General features: G+C 38.2%; 1 protein-coding gene across 15 annotated transcripts in view; it reads left to right on the top strand.

Moving 5' to 3' along the window:
- The window catches only part of MIER1 (MIER1 transcriptional regulator), a 69,095-nt gene extending 58,558 nt beyond the window's left edge, over window positions 1-10,537 (top strand). For all 15 annotated transcript variants that reach the window (XM_043461030.1, XM_043461028.1, XM_043461027.1 and 12 more), the window contains 2 exons: window positions 4,873-5,012; window positions 7,500-10,537. In XM_043461030.1, coding sequence (XP_043316965.1) covers window positions 4,873-5,012; window positions 7,500-7,828 — 469 coding nt within the window. In that variant the 3' untranslated portion in view covers window positions 7,829-10,537. The remainder of the gene's footprint in view (window positions 1-4,872; window positions 5,013-7,499) is intronic.
- The last annotated feature ends 9,539 nt before the right edge of the window (window positions 10,538-20,076 follow it).

The following is a 20,076-nucleotide window of genomic DNA, read 5'->3' as shown; positions in this document are numbered from 1 at the left end:
TGTTTTCAGTAGTATTCCTGAGAGGAGATGGATCAGAAGAGCTGTGAAAGCATGTTTTTGTTAAATTCTGTTCCACTCAGTATAAGCACATGCAGTTTTGATTTAATAACACCGAGAGAGCAATAAGAATAGGAGAGACTGTCTTTTCTAAAACTTATAGGGCCATATGCCTAATAGTCCTTTAAAGAAGAAGGGAAATTAATATTTTTCCTTGCCCAATCTATTTTAGATCTTGGGAACCAAAAATAAGATCTGTATATAGATGCTGTCAAAGGAAAAAACATGGAAATGTAATAAATCAGGTCAAATTGTATTTTCTTTTTTGTTACAAAATATTTTATAGAGAAATGAACATGTACATGATAAGTTCCCTTTTTCTAAATATTCTGAAGCCTTTTCCTCTAAAAGAAATAATATTTAATAAATAATACAACTTTAGCTAACTCCTACTGATAGAGGGAGTATAGTTAGTTACTATATCCATTTTTTAAGCAAAATGCCTCATATGTCTAATCCAGTCCCCATACACCAAATTCTGTTAGCTTCTTTTAGTCTAGCTACTGAATGATACATTATCCCCAATCTCACTAGTAATGTGTTACTGTTAAGTACTTAGTAATAGCGTATCGAACCCTTTATTTCATGTATTGCTCTAAAATACTGATGAACTTTACAGTGAAATTCACTTTACCATACTTGCCTTTATTATTCCCTGTATTATGTTTATGGAATAAAAATAATGCAGAGTTGTGACTTCATTTGGTCAGCCTGCACCAGTAAAATTCTTAAGCCTAGCCAAATAATTGCCTTTGAAAGATGTGCTTATTTGCATATTCTTGTGCTTTTCAAACTACTCTACTGGACTGTTTCTTGGTCATATTCATTACAGGTGTTTCTTCTGGTCACTTCCATATCTGGAGTATTCAAACACTCTAAAATCCAAAGCAAACTTATCTGAAAGGGAATAAATGGGTATAATTGTCCTTGGAAATCATGAGACATTGAACTCTGCCCCATTCCTTTTTGTTCAAAGGCCATAATGAGTAGAATTTTATATATAACAGTATTCCAGTTTTTATATAATTGCTTATTATCATCAATTTATAGTTAAATTTTTATTTATTGGTAGCATTGAGACATAATAATGTAGAACTACATATAGCTATCCAGTCTTCAGAGTATATCTTAAAATAGTTTTCAAGCTATAGGGAAAAGCAATAGTAACATCTTTCATCTTTTCACCCATTTCAGAAATAAAGTTCATACACGAACTGCAGGCAGTCTGTCGTCATCAGCAATAAAAATATAAGAATTGCCATGCTTGGTCAGACCTATGGTTCATTCAGATTTCTCTTTCAGAAAGCATCACCAAGGGAAGTGTTGTGGGCTGGCTTAGTTGGTCCTCTGTGACGTCAGGCTCAACAGGTTAGGTAGGGATGTGCCACTAAACATTTTAGTTTTTCTAATAATCTCTCCATAGCTTCTTAAAAACCTTTTGAAGCTACTTATATCTGTCACCTTGATTCTTCTTAAGGTTTAAGAATTCTGTAGATGGAGTTCAGTTCAGTTCAGTTGCTCAGCCATTTCTGACTCTTTGTGACCCCGTGAATCGCAGCATGCCAGGCCTCCCTGTCCATCACCAACTCCCAGAGTTTACTCAAACTCATGCCCGTTGAGTCGGTGATGCCATCCACCCATCTCATCCTCTGTCGTCCCCTTCTCCTCCTGCCCTCAATCCCTCCCAGCATCAGGGTCTTTTCCAATGAGTCAACTCTTTGCATGAGGTGGCCAAAGTATTGGAGTTTCAGCTTCAGCATCAGTCCTTCCAGTGAACACCCAGGACTAATCTCCTTTAGGATGGACTGGTTGGATCTCCTTGCAGTCCAAGGGACTCTCAAGAGTCTTCTCCAACACCACAGTTCAAAAGCATCAATTCTTCGGTGCTCAGCTTTCTTCACAGTCCAACTCACATCCATACATGACCACTGGAAAAAACCATAGCCTTGACTAGACAGACCTTTGTTGACAAAGTAATGTCTCTGCCTTTTTTTTTTTTTTTTGTCTCTGCTTTTTAATATGCTGTCTAGGTTGGTCATATCTTTCCTCCCAAGGAGTTAGTGTCTTTTAATTTCATGGCTGCAATCACCATCTGCAGTGATTTTGGAGCCCAGAAAAATAAAGTCTGACACTGCTTTCACTGTCTCCCCATCTATTTCCCATGAAGTGATGGGACCAGATGCCATGATCTTAGTTTTCTGAATGTTGAGCTTTAAGCCGACTTTTTCACTCTGCTCCTCCACTTTCATCAAGAGGCCTTTTAATTCCTCTTCACTTTCTGCCATAAGGGTGGTGTCATCTGCATATCTGAGGTTATTGATATTTCTCCCAGCAATCTTGATTCCAGCTCGTGCTTCCTCCAGCCCAGTGTTTCTCATGATGTACTCTGCATATCGGTAGTCATAGTTAAAAGTAATCCCATATCTTCTCTTTTCTCAGGCTTTAAGAGTTAACAGTGTGTCCCCTGGTGTTACGGTATGAAGTGAAGAAATGTTTTCCTGCTAGACAAGAACAGTGTTTTGTAGTCTTCAACTATATTCCCTCTGGGTCTTTTGTAAAGTTTTTTTTTCTTTTTTTAACTGAAAACTTTTTTTTTTTTTTTGACTCCTCCTGATCCCTTTAGCTGTGTTAAGTCTCCTATGAGAAGCCATGACTAGACTGTATATTGCAGATGGGGAGAAATTGTGGTTTTCTCTGGCATAGAAATATTTTTGTAGTTTGCTTCCAAGACCTTCTCTTTCCATTAATAGTTGCACTTTAAGTGACCACACAAAATTTAAATGCCTTTAGACAAAAACATTAAGTTAGTGCCTTTAGACAAAAATTTGACTGAATTTTTCAATCTTCTCTTTAGTCAGAATGTATAGTTAAGAACAGATTATCCTGAAAGTTCTTTGCTTATTTTTCTGTTACATAGTTACCTTTGATTTGTTCACCAAAAGGAAGCACATTTGCCACTTTGCTGCCTATACATGACCTTTGATAAATCCTACTGCAGTCTTTCCATTCACTACCTAAAAGAATTGGTAGCCATATGCAAATGGAAGATTTTGCTGTAACAGCCTTGCAAATAATTATAATTTTTCTTTTTTTTAGTAAAAAATAACTTGGCATAATTCTAACTATTTGAATGCTTCTCCAACCCCCTGGGTGGTCTACTTACCTCCTCTTTCCTTAAGCATTCTGGATGGCATTAACCTTTAAGAAACAGTAGTAATAAGTCTTTAATGATGTCATTGTTATATTCAGAGATTTAAAATAATTTTGGTATCTCGTCAGTTCTAGTTTCCTTTGAGTGGCTTTTAACATCTTCCATTACCCACTCCCACTATACCAGATTTATTTCCAGCAATTCTTCCTAGTGCATTATCTATTTCTGTTAGTTTTAACTTCAGAAGTCCCTTTGGCATTGCATTCATCATGTTCATTCTGTTTCTGTGTGCTTCAGATTTGTTACCTAATTGTTCTATAATGATGAATGACATAAAGACAAGGAGATCTTAAAAGACCATCAAATTTAATTCCCTCCATTTATAGATGAGGAAGATAAAGCCTAAAATGTTAATTAGTTGCAGACTGTTTACCACAGACTTTCAGTAAAGTTCCAAGCCCTTCCATGGTTTCTTTCTTGTCCACATTCCTACTTACCCTGCTCACAAAATTCTGAAAGATTTGTCTTAATATTTTTATTATTCTTGTTCTGAGGGAATTTAAAAATAAATAATGTATTAAGGTTTTTATTGTACTTCTCTACACTGTGCAAACTTAGGCACCAATGATGCAGAGGTAAAGAAAGCAGACTGAACTCCCTGCCTTCACGGGATTATTCATTACAGGTGACATCAGACTTTTCCTGTAAAGAGCTGGAGAGTAAATATTTTAGGCTTTGCAGATGTTAAGTTCTTTTGAAACTACTTAGGTCTGCTGTTGGTGTGTAAGAGTTGTCATAGACACTATGTAAATGAATGGATATGACTGTTCAGTAACATATTATCCACAGAAATAAATCGCCAGCCCACAGGCCTTAGTTTGCTGACCTTTATTCTAGTGACTCAGTAGCACTTCATAGTTCATAAAACACTGTGCTACACATATCCTGTACAACAGCCCAGTACATAGGTCATGTATGATTACATGCATTTTATAACTAAAGACACGAAACCTGAGAGAGACAGGTATTTAGTTCAGATCTAACCTCAACCCAGTGTCGCTTACCACAAGTGTCATCCCATGCCATTGAGCTCAGAAATGATTTAGGGAAGACGTAAACTCAACCTCTGATGATGTGCGGGCAGACGAAGCTAGCAGATAAGCCCAGGAACTTTGCGAGCTTATTATAGCTCAGCTCTAACAGAAGGGTGATAAGAGAAAGTAACAGGAAGCTTCACGAAGGTATTTCATTATTAGGTCCTAGTTTGTCTTTCAGATATTGCCATAGTCATAAAATAATCTTTGTCAGCTTTACAGTTCAATTTGTGTTCAGAAATTCTTTTGTACTCCTTGTGATTGACATCATCCCTCTTCATTTACAGCCTTTCTGATTTCAGTTGGGCCACTCTGATCACTTGCCTACAATTTCTAAAGTTTTAAAACTGCCTGTTGGTCCGTAACATTTACTAGTGTAAAGCCCTCACACGTTTTCCTACAGACATTTAACCAAAAGGAGCTTTTGATTTAAATGTTCACACTGGGATTAATGTAAGAGAAAATTAGGGTATACTTGCTAATAAAGCCTTGTAAATTTAACCTCAGTCAGTTTTAATTTTCAGCTGTTTTTAATATAAGAAAATAATTATTGTTTCCCTCAATTTTAAGGGATTACATGGATCGTCTTCTAGACGAAAGTGAAAGTGCTGCTTCCAGTCGAGCACCATCTCCTCCCCCAACTGCCTCAAACAGTAGCAACAGCCAGTCTGAGAAGGAAGATGGCACCATAAGCAATAGTAATCAGAATGGTAAGCAAGCAGAGAAGCACTTGTATTTCTTCATAATGATGGGCACTTTTCCTTCAATAGCCTGGGAAATTCGGTTTCTGTGTCTGTTCAACCCTCAAAGCAGACCTAAAGTCATAAATTCCAGATGAAACATAATATCAGGGTGCATATATACTAACACAGAGAATATGTACAAGTTAATTGGAAAGAATTCCCATTGATATCACTAAAAAGTACATTTAATAAAGTATACCATCAACAGTGACCATTTCTTTTAAGAAAATAGCATCTATTTTCTTATCAGGTTGGAATGTCTAGATGTAAGTGTTAAGTCTTAGACCAGAACTCCAGCCATTTCATATCAGAAGTACACAGATATGAAATACTTTGAGTACTTATAACAGTCTAGCAGGAAACCACTTTAAGCATATAAATGGAAAAAAGCAGATAACAAGGGTACCTTTTAAATATTTTTTCTCCTTGATAGCATAATAACCTAGAAAGGTAAGAAAAGATAAAACAGATGTGTCAGCCTGTGCATTAATATTATACAGAGACATTCATTTTTATGCCCATGAAAAAGAAACACATATTTGAGATTAAGATAGGTTCTGGTTTAAAATATATAGTGGACTGAGGATCAGTAAGGCCTGGTCAGAGAATTTTCTTGATTTCTACTTTAATTAAAATAGTCTTAAGACCATCTCTAAGCAGAAAGTAATAAATCTTCTCTGATCCTCTTTAATAGGAAACTGGTAAATTAGAGATAAGCTCTGCCCACCTGCATTCTGATGTAACAGTTTTAGGGGAGGGCCAGTGGAGAGCTAATCCCTTCCCCCCCTCAAAAACTAGAAGAGGAACATTGAACAATTTGACCTTTCTTCTGATCTTTGCTCTCACACTGGCATTTAATATACTGTGGTGAATATACTTTTTCATTTAATGATCCCTTTCCATTCCCTCATTACTTCCCCTCTAAGAACAAGCCAAACAAATATTAGGGCTCAGCAGCCATTTCCTGATTCAAGAACATTCAGGTTCACTGACATGATTTCTGATGCCAGTCACAACCATCCTAAAGTTGAATAAGCAGCTGAGATTGACCTTGGTACTAGGGTGGAAAGTCAGGTGGGCAGACGATTGGTAGTACAGTCAGCCCTCTGTTTCTGCAGGTTCCACATCTGCAGATTCAGCCAAGTGCCTGTCAAAATACTTAAGGAATAATCTCTAGAGTATATGTAATACCTAATAAAATGTAAACACTATTTAAGTATTTGCCAGCACAAAGTAAATTCAAGTTTTTGCCTTTTGGAACTTTCTGGAATTTTTTTTTTAAGTGTTTTGATAGGCAGTTGGTTGAATCTTTTTAACCATTTGATGATAACATGCAGTTAGCCTAGGAAGAGTGTTCATGAATTACTTAACACATTACTCCGCCCAGAAGCGATTCACATGCAATACAATTAAGATTTCCAGGCTTTTCAAGGAAAGGAAGACCTTTCCAACCCAATTGTCTTTTTTCGTAAGGGGCTTTAATTAGTGTCTTGAAATCTAATAGTGATTTTTGACCTAATGATCGTTTAACCTAGCTTCTTGTGCTTACTGTGGAAAAATCACTCCTTTTATATCATATGGTGCATAATCCCATAAGCAGTTATGGTTTGAGTGCATTTCTGAGTTGAGAAAATAGAATACTTTCTTTGACCAAAATGTGTATTTGAGGCTCATTCTTTATAGTGAATATTTTTCAGGTAATTAAATTTTCATTTTCTCCAGTAGCACATTCTGTATTTTACATTAAGCATTCACAAAATTTGTCTTCCATTTTGCAGTCAACTGTAACATGACCTTTTGTTACATTATTAATTATGCAGTTTCTTTTCTCAGTCTATTAGGAAGGAATTTGTGTTTGCCTTTAGCATTTTCAAGTGTATGCTTGTATAGTGCAGGCATTAATTTAACATTATGACAGATTAATGTTAAGAATGAAAAAGTCATGTCATCTTGCTTTTGTAAGGCAATTAGAAAACTCAAGCTTCTATAGAAAGAATATAATTTTTTCATTGTTTTAGAAAGTTACAAACTGCTCAACCTGAATAATTTATGAATATCTTTGCTTTAACTCAGCTTATTTAGACTGCTGGTGGATCCATTGCTTATTTGTTGTCATGTAAATACCAGCATGCTATTAATACATACCAAATCCTGGTCTTAATTGTTTACATTCATTAGCTTAATCTTCACAGCAGCCCTATAAATTTGTTATCCTCATTGTATATGTGTGATCAGACTGAGGTACAAGGGAGTATAAATAATTTGCCTAAGGTCACACAGCTACTAAAGTAAATAGAGCCAGAATTCAAACTATATATATACACACACACACATATTTGATACCTCACTTCCTTGATAAAAAGTTATTTTACAGCTGTTTATAGCACTTTTATAATAATTTATGAATTTAGCTTTATAATATTAGCAGTTTCTTTCATGTCTCTTCCAACCAAGGGGTGTCATCTAATGGACCAGGTGAAACATTAAACAAAGAAGAAGTGAAAGTTGAAGGATTACATGTTAATGGACCAACAGGTGGAAGTAAGAAACCACTTCACACAGATATGGATACCAATGGTTATGAAACAGATAACCTAACCACTGACCCAAAAGTCGCCCATATGACTGCAAGAAATGAAAATGATTTTGATGAAAAAAGTGAGAGACCTGCCAAAAGGCGAAGGGTAAACAGCAATGGAAAAGAAAGTCCAGGTGGTTCTGAGTTTTTCCAAGACACAATCTCACATGGAAAATTTGAAGAACTTGAGAACACAGATGACTAAACTTTAGTTTCTTTGGAGTAAATTCTGGTGTGACTAAAATTTTCAGGGTTGATGGGTTACCTTAAAAAGTTGATTTCCTTGAAGCAGTTGGTTAAAATTTGAATTGAGTCCTAACTTGAGTAAATAAGATTTTATAATTCTGCCTTTTGCATATTTTTTGCTTTAAAATTGTAAAGGCCCTTTTAAGGAAATAACAGTTTAGTAAATTTGAATGAACTACAGATAGATCTGTACCTTCTCATTTGATGTATTAATCCTAAAATTTCACTACAAGGTACTTTTTGCTTAGTTTGATGGCAGAGAAGAAAAAAACAAGTTCAAATTTCTGATTAACACCATTTTTCAGAGTTTCTTAAAGTGTCTTTTATAACAGACATTTTTCTCTCCATACAAATTGAGTATCATTATTAAGGAAACCCTATGAATCCTGAAAGTTATGCTAGCATGATTTTTTTATATATAGAAGTTTAAAAATAAACCAAGTCAGGTTTGTATATGTAAAATTGTTGACATCAATGATGTCTTTCCATATTCTTATCTGGGCTTAAGAAATACATTCTGTATTTTTCCAGATTCTTTGTAGCCTTTGAAAGATTTTTACAGTACATATGTCTTGACTGAGCTGTCCTTTCTTAACACAAAAGCTTGTATAATTTTCTTAACTTGTACAGTTGGTAAACTTTTATGAGAGGAATTGATATTCTGAGTCTGTCAGCTTTCATTTTATTTTGCTAAGGTTTTTCTAATGAATTTTTAAGTGTTTGTGTAGTAACTGAGTCATGTTTCTTATCCAGGTGGTAAAAGCATTCATAAAGGATTGTGAACATTTGTTTTTTCAAGTTTTTACTTAAGGACAAATAGTTTGAGAACTGAAATTAAGCATGATACTTAGATCACATAGTTTGTTTTGCATTTGTTATAATTTTCAAAATTATTTTTGAAGCAAAACAGAAGTTTAATGTTGACTTCAAGTGCTTAAATGTATCATGCTGACCAGAATCCCATTCAGTTATTTTTATATGCTTTATAAAATTTCCCATTTTTGCATTAAACAGGGGAAAAGGTCAAGTGATACTTAGATATTAGCACACACAAGGAGTTGGCAGGCAACGATACTGATTTTATGAGGAAAAAGTGATAAACTTATCTGGTGGAAATAGATCACCAGATAATTAGATTTCCAATTACAATCCAGCTTTTCATATTTGATAGTGCATTTCCAAAGTGAAAATAAGCTATTCAGTAACCATTGCTCTGTGTGATTACAAATAGGATCATCCATTCACAAAGAGTTGGACACGACTTGAGTGACTGAACTGAACTGATTTTGCATCACCTTGCAAGAGTGCCATTTTATTTTTAGTGCAAAATTCTTATTTTAAAAAAATGTAGTTTTATACAGCTGATAGACCAACCTATATCCAAACTTTTATAAAAGATTATTAACTACTCTTATCACACAGACATATCCCCAGATATTTCTAGCAGTTCATTTTCAGCCATCAAAGAGCCAGTGTCTTTTTAGAATATATCTTCTGTGGTCTTGTTTTTAATGGCTCAACTGTCTAATGCAATTGAGTAGAGGTTTGCACTGAGAAATTATGGTTTAGGCCTTATCCTCCATGAAGTATTACTATTAACCTATGTTCAGACTGCTTCCCTCCACCAATGTGAACAACTTTTTTCCCCCAAACAGTGTTAAAAGCCACTTTACAACACTTGACTTTACATGATGTAGATTCACTGTTATTACGTATAGATCCAAGTAAATCAAAGTTTTGGGTGAATGTGGTGAGAAGCGTGAGCTTTTTGTTGTTTTTGTTTTACCTAGAACATTAATTTATCCAGAATGGCAGCTTTAGCAGATGGTCACAATCCATTTTCTAAATCAAATTTTATTATATGAATCCAAAGTATCCTAGCTCTTTTTCAAAGATGGTCTATAGAAATAGTGATGATGTACTTTTTTTAAGTTGTTGGCAATATTAGAGGTGCCATTTTCACCTTTTTTTAAAAGATGCATTTTGTTAGCAGGTTTGTGAAGTTCTTGCAAACTGATATTACAGGAACATTTTAAATAAATTCTCAGGCATGTTTGCAAATACGGCACATGTTGTATACATGTTAGGAAATTTTACTTTTCTTAATCTTTTTAAAGTCTGCCTAATGAAAAACATTCCACTATTATAATACATAATGCTCAGCTTTTCATAGAGAAATATTTAATTGTATTTTATGTTTATACAAGTATTTGACACAGTACATTGTTCTTTATAATGCAGCCACTATAACTTGATAAGTCATTGCACTACTTTAAAAAATTTTAGTAATATCATGAATTTAATTTGCTTAAGATTTAGTACATTTCATAACTCTTGACAAACTGCATTGGGAAAAGAAGCCTTCGTTAATAGTTACTTAGTCTCCCTCACCCCATACCTACCCCCAGCAAAGCACTATCTTCATTTGGAATGGTATTCTGTTCTATGATGTGTTTTCAAATAGAGTTCAAAATTTGCAACTCAGTTCAACAAAACAAATCTGTTGAGCTTTAAAACGTATTTGAAATAATATTTAAATAGGCATTTAAAATTATGGATTAATGTTTTAAAATTTATGCATAATAATTTTGCACTGTAAAATAATCCCCTCCCCCTGTTCCCTGTCTGCCATTCTGAATATGCTTATTAAAATATTTTTTTAAACATATTTGCCTACATAATGCTTTGTGAATGATTTTTAGTAGATTGAGTAGGTGTTAATTATAGATTTTAAGTTTGAATGATGCAGTTTACAGCGTGAATGTATACAGTTTGTTCTTTCAGCTCCTAGACGAGGGTGTGAAATAGTGTTTCAGTGGCTCCTGACCCCTTTTACCTCATGGGTAAATGGACAGATGATGTTTTTTTGTCCTCCAGAGAGATCCTTAGGTCTGTGGACCTCTATTCACCCATTTCTCTTTCTCTGAACTACTTAAAAACATTTTGTTTCCTTCTTTTACAGTGCAATTTATATCACATAACAGTTTTGCAAAAAAATTTCGCTTTACTCTCAACAGAAAATTGAGTGGGCATTTTGAAAAGTGCGGGCTGAAGAATTTTCCAGGCAAGATGTGTGCTGATGACCCTTGGGGTGTGTAACCAGCTCTGCTAAATATCACATGTAACCACTGCTAAATACCAAATCAGAAATAAAGGTTTTTCTAACTATAATCCATATTTATGCAAAGTACCAGTGAGGAAAACCATATAAATCTCTCCCTAAAAATGACCTTCCTATATCATTACACTTACTGATTATTTAAACTTTTTATCATAAAATCAACTCTGCTGTTTAGTAATCAGGTTTATCCTTTGCAAAATCTTATCTGCCCCATGTTATGGACTGACTTTATGTATTTAAACATTTGCACTAATCTCTGTCTTCTAATACCAATTATCCATAACCTTATTTCTTTTTTACCCTTAGTATTGTGCTGGCATCTTTGACATCTGACATCTGTGTTTTTTCTTTACCAAACATGATTATTTTTTATCTTGTTTTTATACTAGGTCCTGTGACTTTTTTAGAATATATAATATACCGTTGACCCTTGAACTACACAGGTTTGAACTGTATGGGTCCATTTACATGCAGATTTTCTTCAGTAGTAAATACCACATGATCCATGCTTGGTTGAATCTGTGGGTGTGAGACACTGGATGACAAGAGGAATACCATACCGAGGGCAGACCGTAAATTACACACACAGTTGCAACTGGGTGGAGGGTCAGCACCCCAGCCTCTGTGTTGTACAAAGGTCACCTGTACTTAAAGTTTCATTTTGCTTGTTCCAAGAAGTGAACTTGAATGTGCATTTAAAGTCTGCTTATTCTGTGAAGAACATTGAGGAATTGCCATTTAAACTGGGGTTGAACTTCCAATTCTCCTTTGTCCAAATTGATGGTAAAACCTTCTTCACATTTAGAAGTCAATGATGACAAGTTCTCATCATGTTAACGTATGCAATATTCAGCAAACGTTTGGGCCCGTACTTGTGCTGGCTACTGTGCTTAGCTTACGGCATCAGAGATGTAGCATGTTCTTCCCAAGGCATTAGGTGCGTACAGCAGTGTGAGTGTATGCTGAGCCCAAGGAGGGCACCGGAACAGAGTAGGCATGAGCTCAGGGGAATAAAGAGCTAACCACTGTTGGCCCATAATTCTAGCTAAGTAAGATCTTCCTTGAACTTAGTGTATTTGTTAGAAATTAAGCAACTATAAGAGGAACTAAACAGCCTCTTGATGAGGGTGAATGAAGAGAGTGAGAAAGCCGGCTTAAAACTCAGCATTCAGAAAACTAAGATCATGGCATCTAGTCCCATCACTTCATAGCAAATAAAAAGGGAAAAAGTGGGAAACGGTGATAGATTTTCTTTTCTTGGGCCACAAAATCACTGCAGCTGATGACTGCAGCCGTGAAATTTAAAAACACTTGCTCCTTGGAAGAAAAGCTGTGACAAACCTAGGCAGTGTATTAAAAAGCAGAAATGTCACTTTGCTGACAAAGGTCCATATGGTCAAAGCTAAGATTTTTCCAGTAGTCATGTATGGATGTGAAAGTTGGTTCATAAAGAAGGCTAAGCGCCAAAGAATTGATGCCTTCAAATTGTGGTGCTGGAGAAGACTCTTGAGACTCCCTTGGACTGCAAGATCATCAAACCAGTCCGTCCTAAATGGGAATCCTGACTATTCAAGATATGGGAAAATGGGAAACCCTGACTATTCATTGGAAGGACTGATGCTGCAACTGAATTGATACTTTGGCCACCTGATGCGAAGAGCCAACTCACTGGAAAGGACCTGTATGCTGCAAAGATTGAAGGTAAGGAGAAGGGCAGGAGAGGATGAGATGGTTGGATAGCATCACTGACTCAATGAATATGAATTTGAGCAAATTCTGGGAGACAGTGAAGGCCTGGGGAGCCTGATACACTGCAGTCCATGGGGTCACAAGGAGCTGAACATGACAGCTACTGAGCAACAACAAGCGACAGAAATGTGTGAGCCCCATAAGAAGGCTTTTGTTTTTACCATTTCCTGCAGGGCTGATTATAACAGCCATGGCTTATTCAGGACTCACCCCCTGTTACTCACTTTCCAGGGAGAACTACTATAAGGTAAGGAGACTTGATCTGAAGTTTGAGAGAGGTGAAGGCTAATGCACATTTAGCCTGATTAAAATTCCACTTTTTGCTACTCTCACTAACACTTATGGTTGACTGTAGAGTTGGCTGAACACGTCTTTCTGCACACCAACTAGAAAGTGTGTTTATAGAGTTCGGTAAGTTTTAAATGGTCTTCCTCTTTTTCTCTGAAAGACCAATTAAGTGTATAAAAAGCTTAAGGTCTTAAAGAGAAAAAGATATGGACCCTGAATTGGGGTAGTTTCTTTCAGAAGCGAAAGAGATCAAGTAGAGAATGGCATCAGAGTCACTTCAGATTCCTAACCAGGAAATCTAGGTTTAGGGAGAGAACTTGCCCTTAGTCTACTCCTGTCACTAGGATGCTTTAGCGGAGTGAACGTGAGAAACCAGTTCCAGCTACAAGCTAAAGAGGTGCCAGTCATCCTGAGCATGGATACTCCGTTAACCTCCTCTGAACACAGTTGTAGACAGTGGGTTTACTTGGTTGGCTGGTGGTTCTGAGTTTTCAAACACCCTGAATTACCTGCTTCGTTAACTGCTTTGCCCTGTGGCCTCGTCGCTGCATTGCTTTTTGCATCTGCCTCCACTGTTTAGTAGGCAGGCATCTGCATTTTAAAAACACACTCTAAAGACAGTTGGGCTGTGTCCACAAATTTCATAAGTGGCTAATGCTAGTAGTAATACTGAACCTAAAATGGCCAAATGGCTCTCTTAGCTGTCTTACCTCCCACAATCCTGCGTCACACCTTTAGTGAAAAGAGCAGGGTATTCGCGCTTTTGTTAAAGGGATATGTTTCATGTAAATATTTGGTTAGGAAAATCAATGAAGGTCATATGCCAAAAATAATAGTTATTTCTAAGTGCTGGGATTATGGTGGTCTTAAAAACAAGTCTTCTATGTAGCGCTTGCCACAGGTGCCATTTTGATTTTGTAGGGTTATCCCCTCCTGATCATAAGTCTCATGAAAGAGGGCCATGTTTTCTTCACCGTATACCCAAATCCAACCACAGTGCCTCTTGCCTTACAGATAGCTCAAATATTTGCTCACTGGGCATGTTAAGCTGCTTTTCCAATTACTTATAATAACCACTTTTCCTATGTGCTTTTAAAAGGGCCAGGCCCAACTGACTAGACTCATGGGAGATTTTCCCACTTGATTTCCCTGTACCTTTGGGGATAAAGCCTAAATTGTACATGAAATATTAACCTCCCCCCTCCACCTTTCTTCATTTGTGAAGGTACATTTTCATTTAGACACTCCCATCAGTTAATACCATTGCTGGTAAAGATACTACCAGTTGCCTTGGGACTTTGTTTTAGCTCTGACAGCAAGGATTTTGAAACTTATTTCCTCAAAAAGTTTCTAGTTAAAATTATGAAAACAGCATCTCCCATTGCTTTTGTTAACTCTATATACCTCAACATAAGGGCTTCCCAGGTGGCGCTGGTGGTAAAGAGCCCTCCTGCCAACGTAAGAGACACAAGAGACGTGGGTTCGATCCCTGGGTCAGGAAGATCCCCTAGAGGAGGGCATGGCAACCCCCTCCAGTCTTCTTACCTGAAGAATCCCATGAACAGAGGAGCCTGGCACACTACAGCCCATAGCATTGCAAAGAGTTGGACACGACTGAAGCAACTTGGCACACCTACCTCAACATTCTTCCTCTCCCTAAAGTCTGTTGTTGAGGGGTGGGGGTGGGAAAAAGGGTAGAGGGGCTACATGGGTGAGGGGAAGAAACATTCAACATGAATGTCAGTGGTTACATGGCTAGCCTGCATCACCATCTGGGCTCCACTTTAGTTGGAGCCTACTCTTTAGTTGAATTTTAGATTAAGTATCCTGTTGAAAAGTCATCTTATTATAGTTAAAAACAATATTTCTGAAGCAGGGTCAGTTATATCCATCACTGACTCAATGGACATGAGTTTGAGCAAACTCGGAGACAGTGGAAGACAGGAACCTGGCGTGCTGCAGTCCATGGGGTCACAGAATCAGAAAAGATTTAGCAACTGAATAAAGCATTTACACGGTATATCCCATAGGCCAGCAGTGAAAGCAGTGAACTTAACCTGATGGCTTGGAGCCTCACTGTTTTTAATCAGTACTTCTAAATATTTCTTTTCAGAACAGATAGCTGAAAGCCCCACAGTGCCTGGCCTTGTTATTTCCTTATTTCTGTTTATACCTCATACTGTACCTCATTTCCACCAACAGACAGTCTAAAATGTGCACAGTTGACCATTAACACAGATTTGAACTGTGTGGGTCCTCTTATATGAGGATATCTTTTTCCAATAAATAGAGTATCTGCATTTTCATTTTGCAGATCTTTAAGTGTGGAGAAAAATTTGTGTTTGATTAGAGATCACAATACCTGGAATCAAAAGAACTAGGGTTTGAGTCCTGATTGTATCCAAAATGGCTCAGCTTCCTGCCTTTGGATAAATCATTTACTAATTCCTTTGTTTTTGAGGCAGACACAGCAGGACTCAGGTTTTCAACTGCTCAGGGTTGGGGTAAGCATCTCTAATAGCTCCATTATTCAAAGGTCAACTGTGCTTAGAATCTTCCTGTTCAAACAGCATTTTTTACACTATGCCACCTCTTTGCATTCTACCCATCCAAATTCAGCCATATTTCAAGATTTCTCCTCTTGATTTAGCCATTACTTTTTAATCTTAAAGCTTCCCTGGTAGCTCAGATGGTAAAGAGTCTGCCTGCAATGAGAGAGACCCAGGTTCAATCCCTGGGTCAGGAAGATTCCCTGGAGGAGGAAATGGCAATCCACTCCAGTATTCTTGCCTGGAGAACACCATGGACAGAGGAGCCTGGCAAGCTACAGTCCATGGGGTCACAAAGAGTCAAACACAACTGAGTGACTTCACTCACTCATAATCTTATGCTAAAGAAAACACTAAAACTGCCCATCTGTAAAGCACAATACCCACAGTGATATCACAGAGATTATAAATCACACATGGGAATGTTTATCCCCAGAACCTACTAGATGCTCAGTAGTTGCACAGATTTATAATCCCTTATCGAAAATCCCTGTAGCCCTAATTTTTCAGATTTTAGGGAGGTAATATGTATATTTTATAAGAGATCCATAGCAGAGTATAGAACCACTTAATGTCCAAAATAAAACGTGTTCATGGCTTCCCTGGTGGCTCAGTGGTAAAGAATCCACCTGCCAATGCAGAAGACATGGGTTCAATCCCTGATCTGGGACAATCTCACATGCCACGGAGCAACAGAGTCTGTGTGCCACAATTATTGAGCCTGTGCTCTAGAGCCCGCGGGCCACAGCTACTGAAGCCTGCATGTCCTAGAGCCTGTGCTCTGCAACTAGAGAAGCCACTGCAATGATAAGTCTACACTGCAACTAGAGTAGCAATTTGCCGCAACCAGAGAAAGCCCATGCGGCAACAAAGACCCGGCACAGCCAAATTAAGTTATTTTTTTTTAAAGCTGACTTTTAAAATACGTATTCATATTCATACAAATGTTAGGTCAAATATCATTGCCAAATGAGTCTGGCAACGAACTCAAGAAAAAAAGAAAATGGTTTTCAGAGTAATGTGAATTTCAGAATTACAAACTTGCAGTGGCTTCAAATTTGGTAGCAGTCACTTAGCAGTTGATTCCAATTTCCTTCACTTTGCTATATAACGGGCCAAGAGGCAGGTAATCAGGAAGCCAAAAGTAAACTAGCACAGTGTGCTCTGATAGGTACAACAGCTCCAACAGAACGCTGTACACTGGGCCTTCTGCAGAGCCAACAAGAAGCCTATAAATGAAGCAGCAGCCGGGTGAAAGGAACCTGCCAGAGCCCAGAGTCAGCAACGATTTAGCAACTGGAACCTCCCACTCAGTCCTCAAATTTTTTGGAAGGGAACACATAAGGCCTAAAATGGGGAAATGACAGGTCTAAAGTTCAACAGGCTTAGATTGAGCTTAGATAAGCTTCCCTTTGTTCTCTTCCTTCACAACCTTAATAGTTTATGTATTCTTGGCTAGGACCATGGGTTCAACCCTTAGCTTATCAGTCCCTCTGGCCAGGGGAGTGAAGTCCTATCAGCCACCTTGCAGGCAACTCATAAGGTGGCAGCCCCTTTTGGATTCATTTGGCTAGGATGGTTGGTGAAGAGCCATTCATTCAAAAGGAGCACGTGCTGGTCACAGACGAAGGGTCAAGGTGGCTGAAACAACATTGTTACAAATACTACCGGGTACCATATTGAGTGGTTGCCATTTCATGCACTGGGATCAGTTCAGTTCAGTTCAGTCGCTCAGTCGTGTCCGACTCTGCGACCCCATGAATCGCACCACGCCAGGCCTCCCTGTCCATCACCAACTCCTGGAGTTTACTCAAACTCATGTCCATTGGGTCCGTGATGCCATCCAGCCATCTCATCCTCTGTCGTCCCCTTCTCCTCTTGCCCCCAATCCCTCCCAGCATGAGGGTCTTTTCCAATGAGTCAGTTCTTCACATCAGGTGGCCAAAGTATTGGAGTTTCAGCTTCAGCATCAGTCCTTCCAATGAACACCCAGGACTGATCTCCTTTAGGATGGACTGGTTGGATCTCCTTGCAGTCCAAGGGACTCTCAAGAGTCTTCTCCAACACCACAGTTCAAAAGCATCAATTTTTCGACGCTCAGCTTTCTTCACCATCCAACTCTCACATCCATACATGACCACTGGAAAAATCATAGCCTTGACCAGATGGACCTTTGTCAGCAAAGTAATGTCTCTGCTTTTTAATATGCTATGTAGGTTGGTCATAATTTCCTTTCCAAGGAGTAAGCGTCTTTTAATTTCATGGCTGCAGTCACCATCTGCAGTGATTTTGGAGCCCAAAAAAATAAAGTCTGACACTGTTTCCACTGTCTCCCCATCTATTTCCATGAGGTGATGGGACCAGATGCCATGATCTTAGTTTTCTGAATGTTGAGCTTTAAGCCAACTTTTTCACTCTCCTCTTTCACTTTCATCAAGAGGCTTTTTAGTTCCCCTTCACTTTCTGCCATTAAGGGTGGTGTCATCTGCATATCTGAGGTTACTGATATTTCCTCTCCAGCAATCTTGATTCCAGTTTGGTGCTTTCTTCCAGCCCAGCATTTTCCTCTATGATTACCTCTGATATAAGTTAATAAGCAGGGGTGACAATATAACAGCCGTGATGTACTCCTTTTCCATTTGAACCAGTCTGTTATTCACTGTCCGTTCCCTAACTGTTGCTTCCTGACCTGCATCAGTTTTCTCAATGAGGCAGGTCAGGTGGTCTGGAATTCCCATCTCTTTCAGAATTTTCCACAGTTTGCTGTGATCCACACAATCAAAGACCTTGGTGTAGTCAATAAAACAGCAGTAGCTATTTTTCTGGAACTCTCTTGCTTTTTGGATGATCCAACGGATGTTGGCAATTTGATCTCTGGTTCCTTTACCTTTTCTAAATCCAGCTTGCACATCTGGAAGTTCACGGTTCATGTATTGCTGAAGCCTGGCTGGGAGAATTTTGAGCATTACTTTGCTAGTGTGTGAGATGAGTACAATTGTGCAGTAGTTTGAGCACTCTTTGGCATTGCCCTTCTTTGGGATTCGAATGAAAACAGACCTTTTCCAGTCCTGTGGCCACTGCTGAGTTTTTCCAGATTTGCTGGCATATTAAGTGCAGCCCTTTAATAGTATCATCTTTCAGGATTTGAAATAGCTCAACTGGAATTCCATCACCTCACTAGCTTTGTTCGTAGTGATGCTTTCTAAGGCCCACTTGACTTCACATTCCAGGATGTCTGGCTCTAGATGAGTGATCACACCATTGTGATTATCTGGGTCATGAAGATTTTTTGTGTAGTTCTTCTGTGTATTCTTGCCACCTCTTCTTAATATCTTCTGCTTCTGTTAGGTCCATACCATTTCTGTCCTTTATCAAACCCATCTTTGCCTGAAAATTTCCCTTGATATCTCTAATTTTCTTGAAGAGATCTCTAGTCTTTCCCATTCTGTTGTTTTCCTCTATTTCTTTGCATTGATCGCTGAGGAAGGCTTTCTTCTCTCTCCTGGCTATTCTTTGGAACTCTGCATTCAAATGGGAATATCTTAAATCAAAGTCACAACATTGTTTTCCCCAACCTACAAAATGGGAAACTAAGCCACCTTGAGAAGATGAAAGACCTTTCCAATCATTTGGATTTTGTCCACTTTCTATTTTTCCAAGTCAGATCTTTGCATTGCTTTCAGGAAAGAGGTGCTGTGAGGTAAAAAGTACATGTTGCTCACTAACAACATTTTCTCCTAGACTATTTCTCACAAGTCAGTTCTGAAAGAACAAAGTCCCCAAACTGGTGGAGGGGGGAGGAGGCGGGGATGGGGATATGGCCCAGAGGCTCTGGGAAAAGCTGGAATGCAAGTCTCATCATCTAGCAAGACATCAGAGGAACAGCCACGCAGGGACAGGACAGGCCGCACACAAGGCATCGGAACAGGAAGAGAAACTACCCCTGTAGCAAAGTTTGGAATCTGTGCTGTCACCTGCCTTCAAAGGACACAGAGTTAGTCACTAAGAGTGGCCATGAGGGGCTGAAGGTGAGAAGGTGCCCCGTCTACATTCCAGGCATCATACAACTCCCTCAAATCTTGTCTAACCTTAGAGAAGGACTAAGATTGAATGTCCTGGTAAGTGGCAAGATGGGGACTCATCTGATTTGATTTAAAGGAATATCTTGACGCTCCCTCCACACCCAAACATTACACCCTACTGCAGCTCTAGGAACTCAGAGCATATGGGAGGCCGTACACAAAGGCAGGTGTATATTCTGTGAAGCAAGAAACTTCTCACAATTTCCACCGCCCAGCAATGGGAACTTCCTGTGCCTGTTTTTTCATCTCTAAAATAAGTTTAATAACGTGATACTTTAGAGAGTTAAAATGTATCAATATGTAAGGTGCCCACAAAAAATGCCTACCTAGCACTTAGCAAATGCTCAGTAAATTTATTTTTACTGCGGATAATGCAAGTACTCTATTTCATTGCTACACACCAAATTTACCTTTGTGG

Source organism: Cervus canadensis, chromosome 2 (genome assembly GCF_019320065.1).
Source record: "Cervus canadensis isolate Bull #8, Minnesota chromosome 2, ASM1932006v1, whole genome shotgun sequence".
Taxonomy (NCBI): domain Eukaryota; kingdom Metazoa; phylum Chordata; class Mammalia; order Artiodactyla; family Cervidae; genus Cervus; species Cervus canadensis.
Note: the sequence above shows the minus strand (reverse complement) of the source record. Positions and strands in the feature narration are given on the sequence as shown.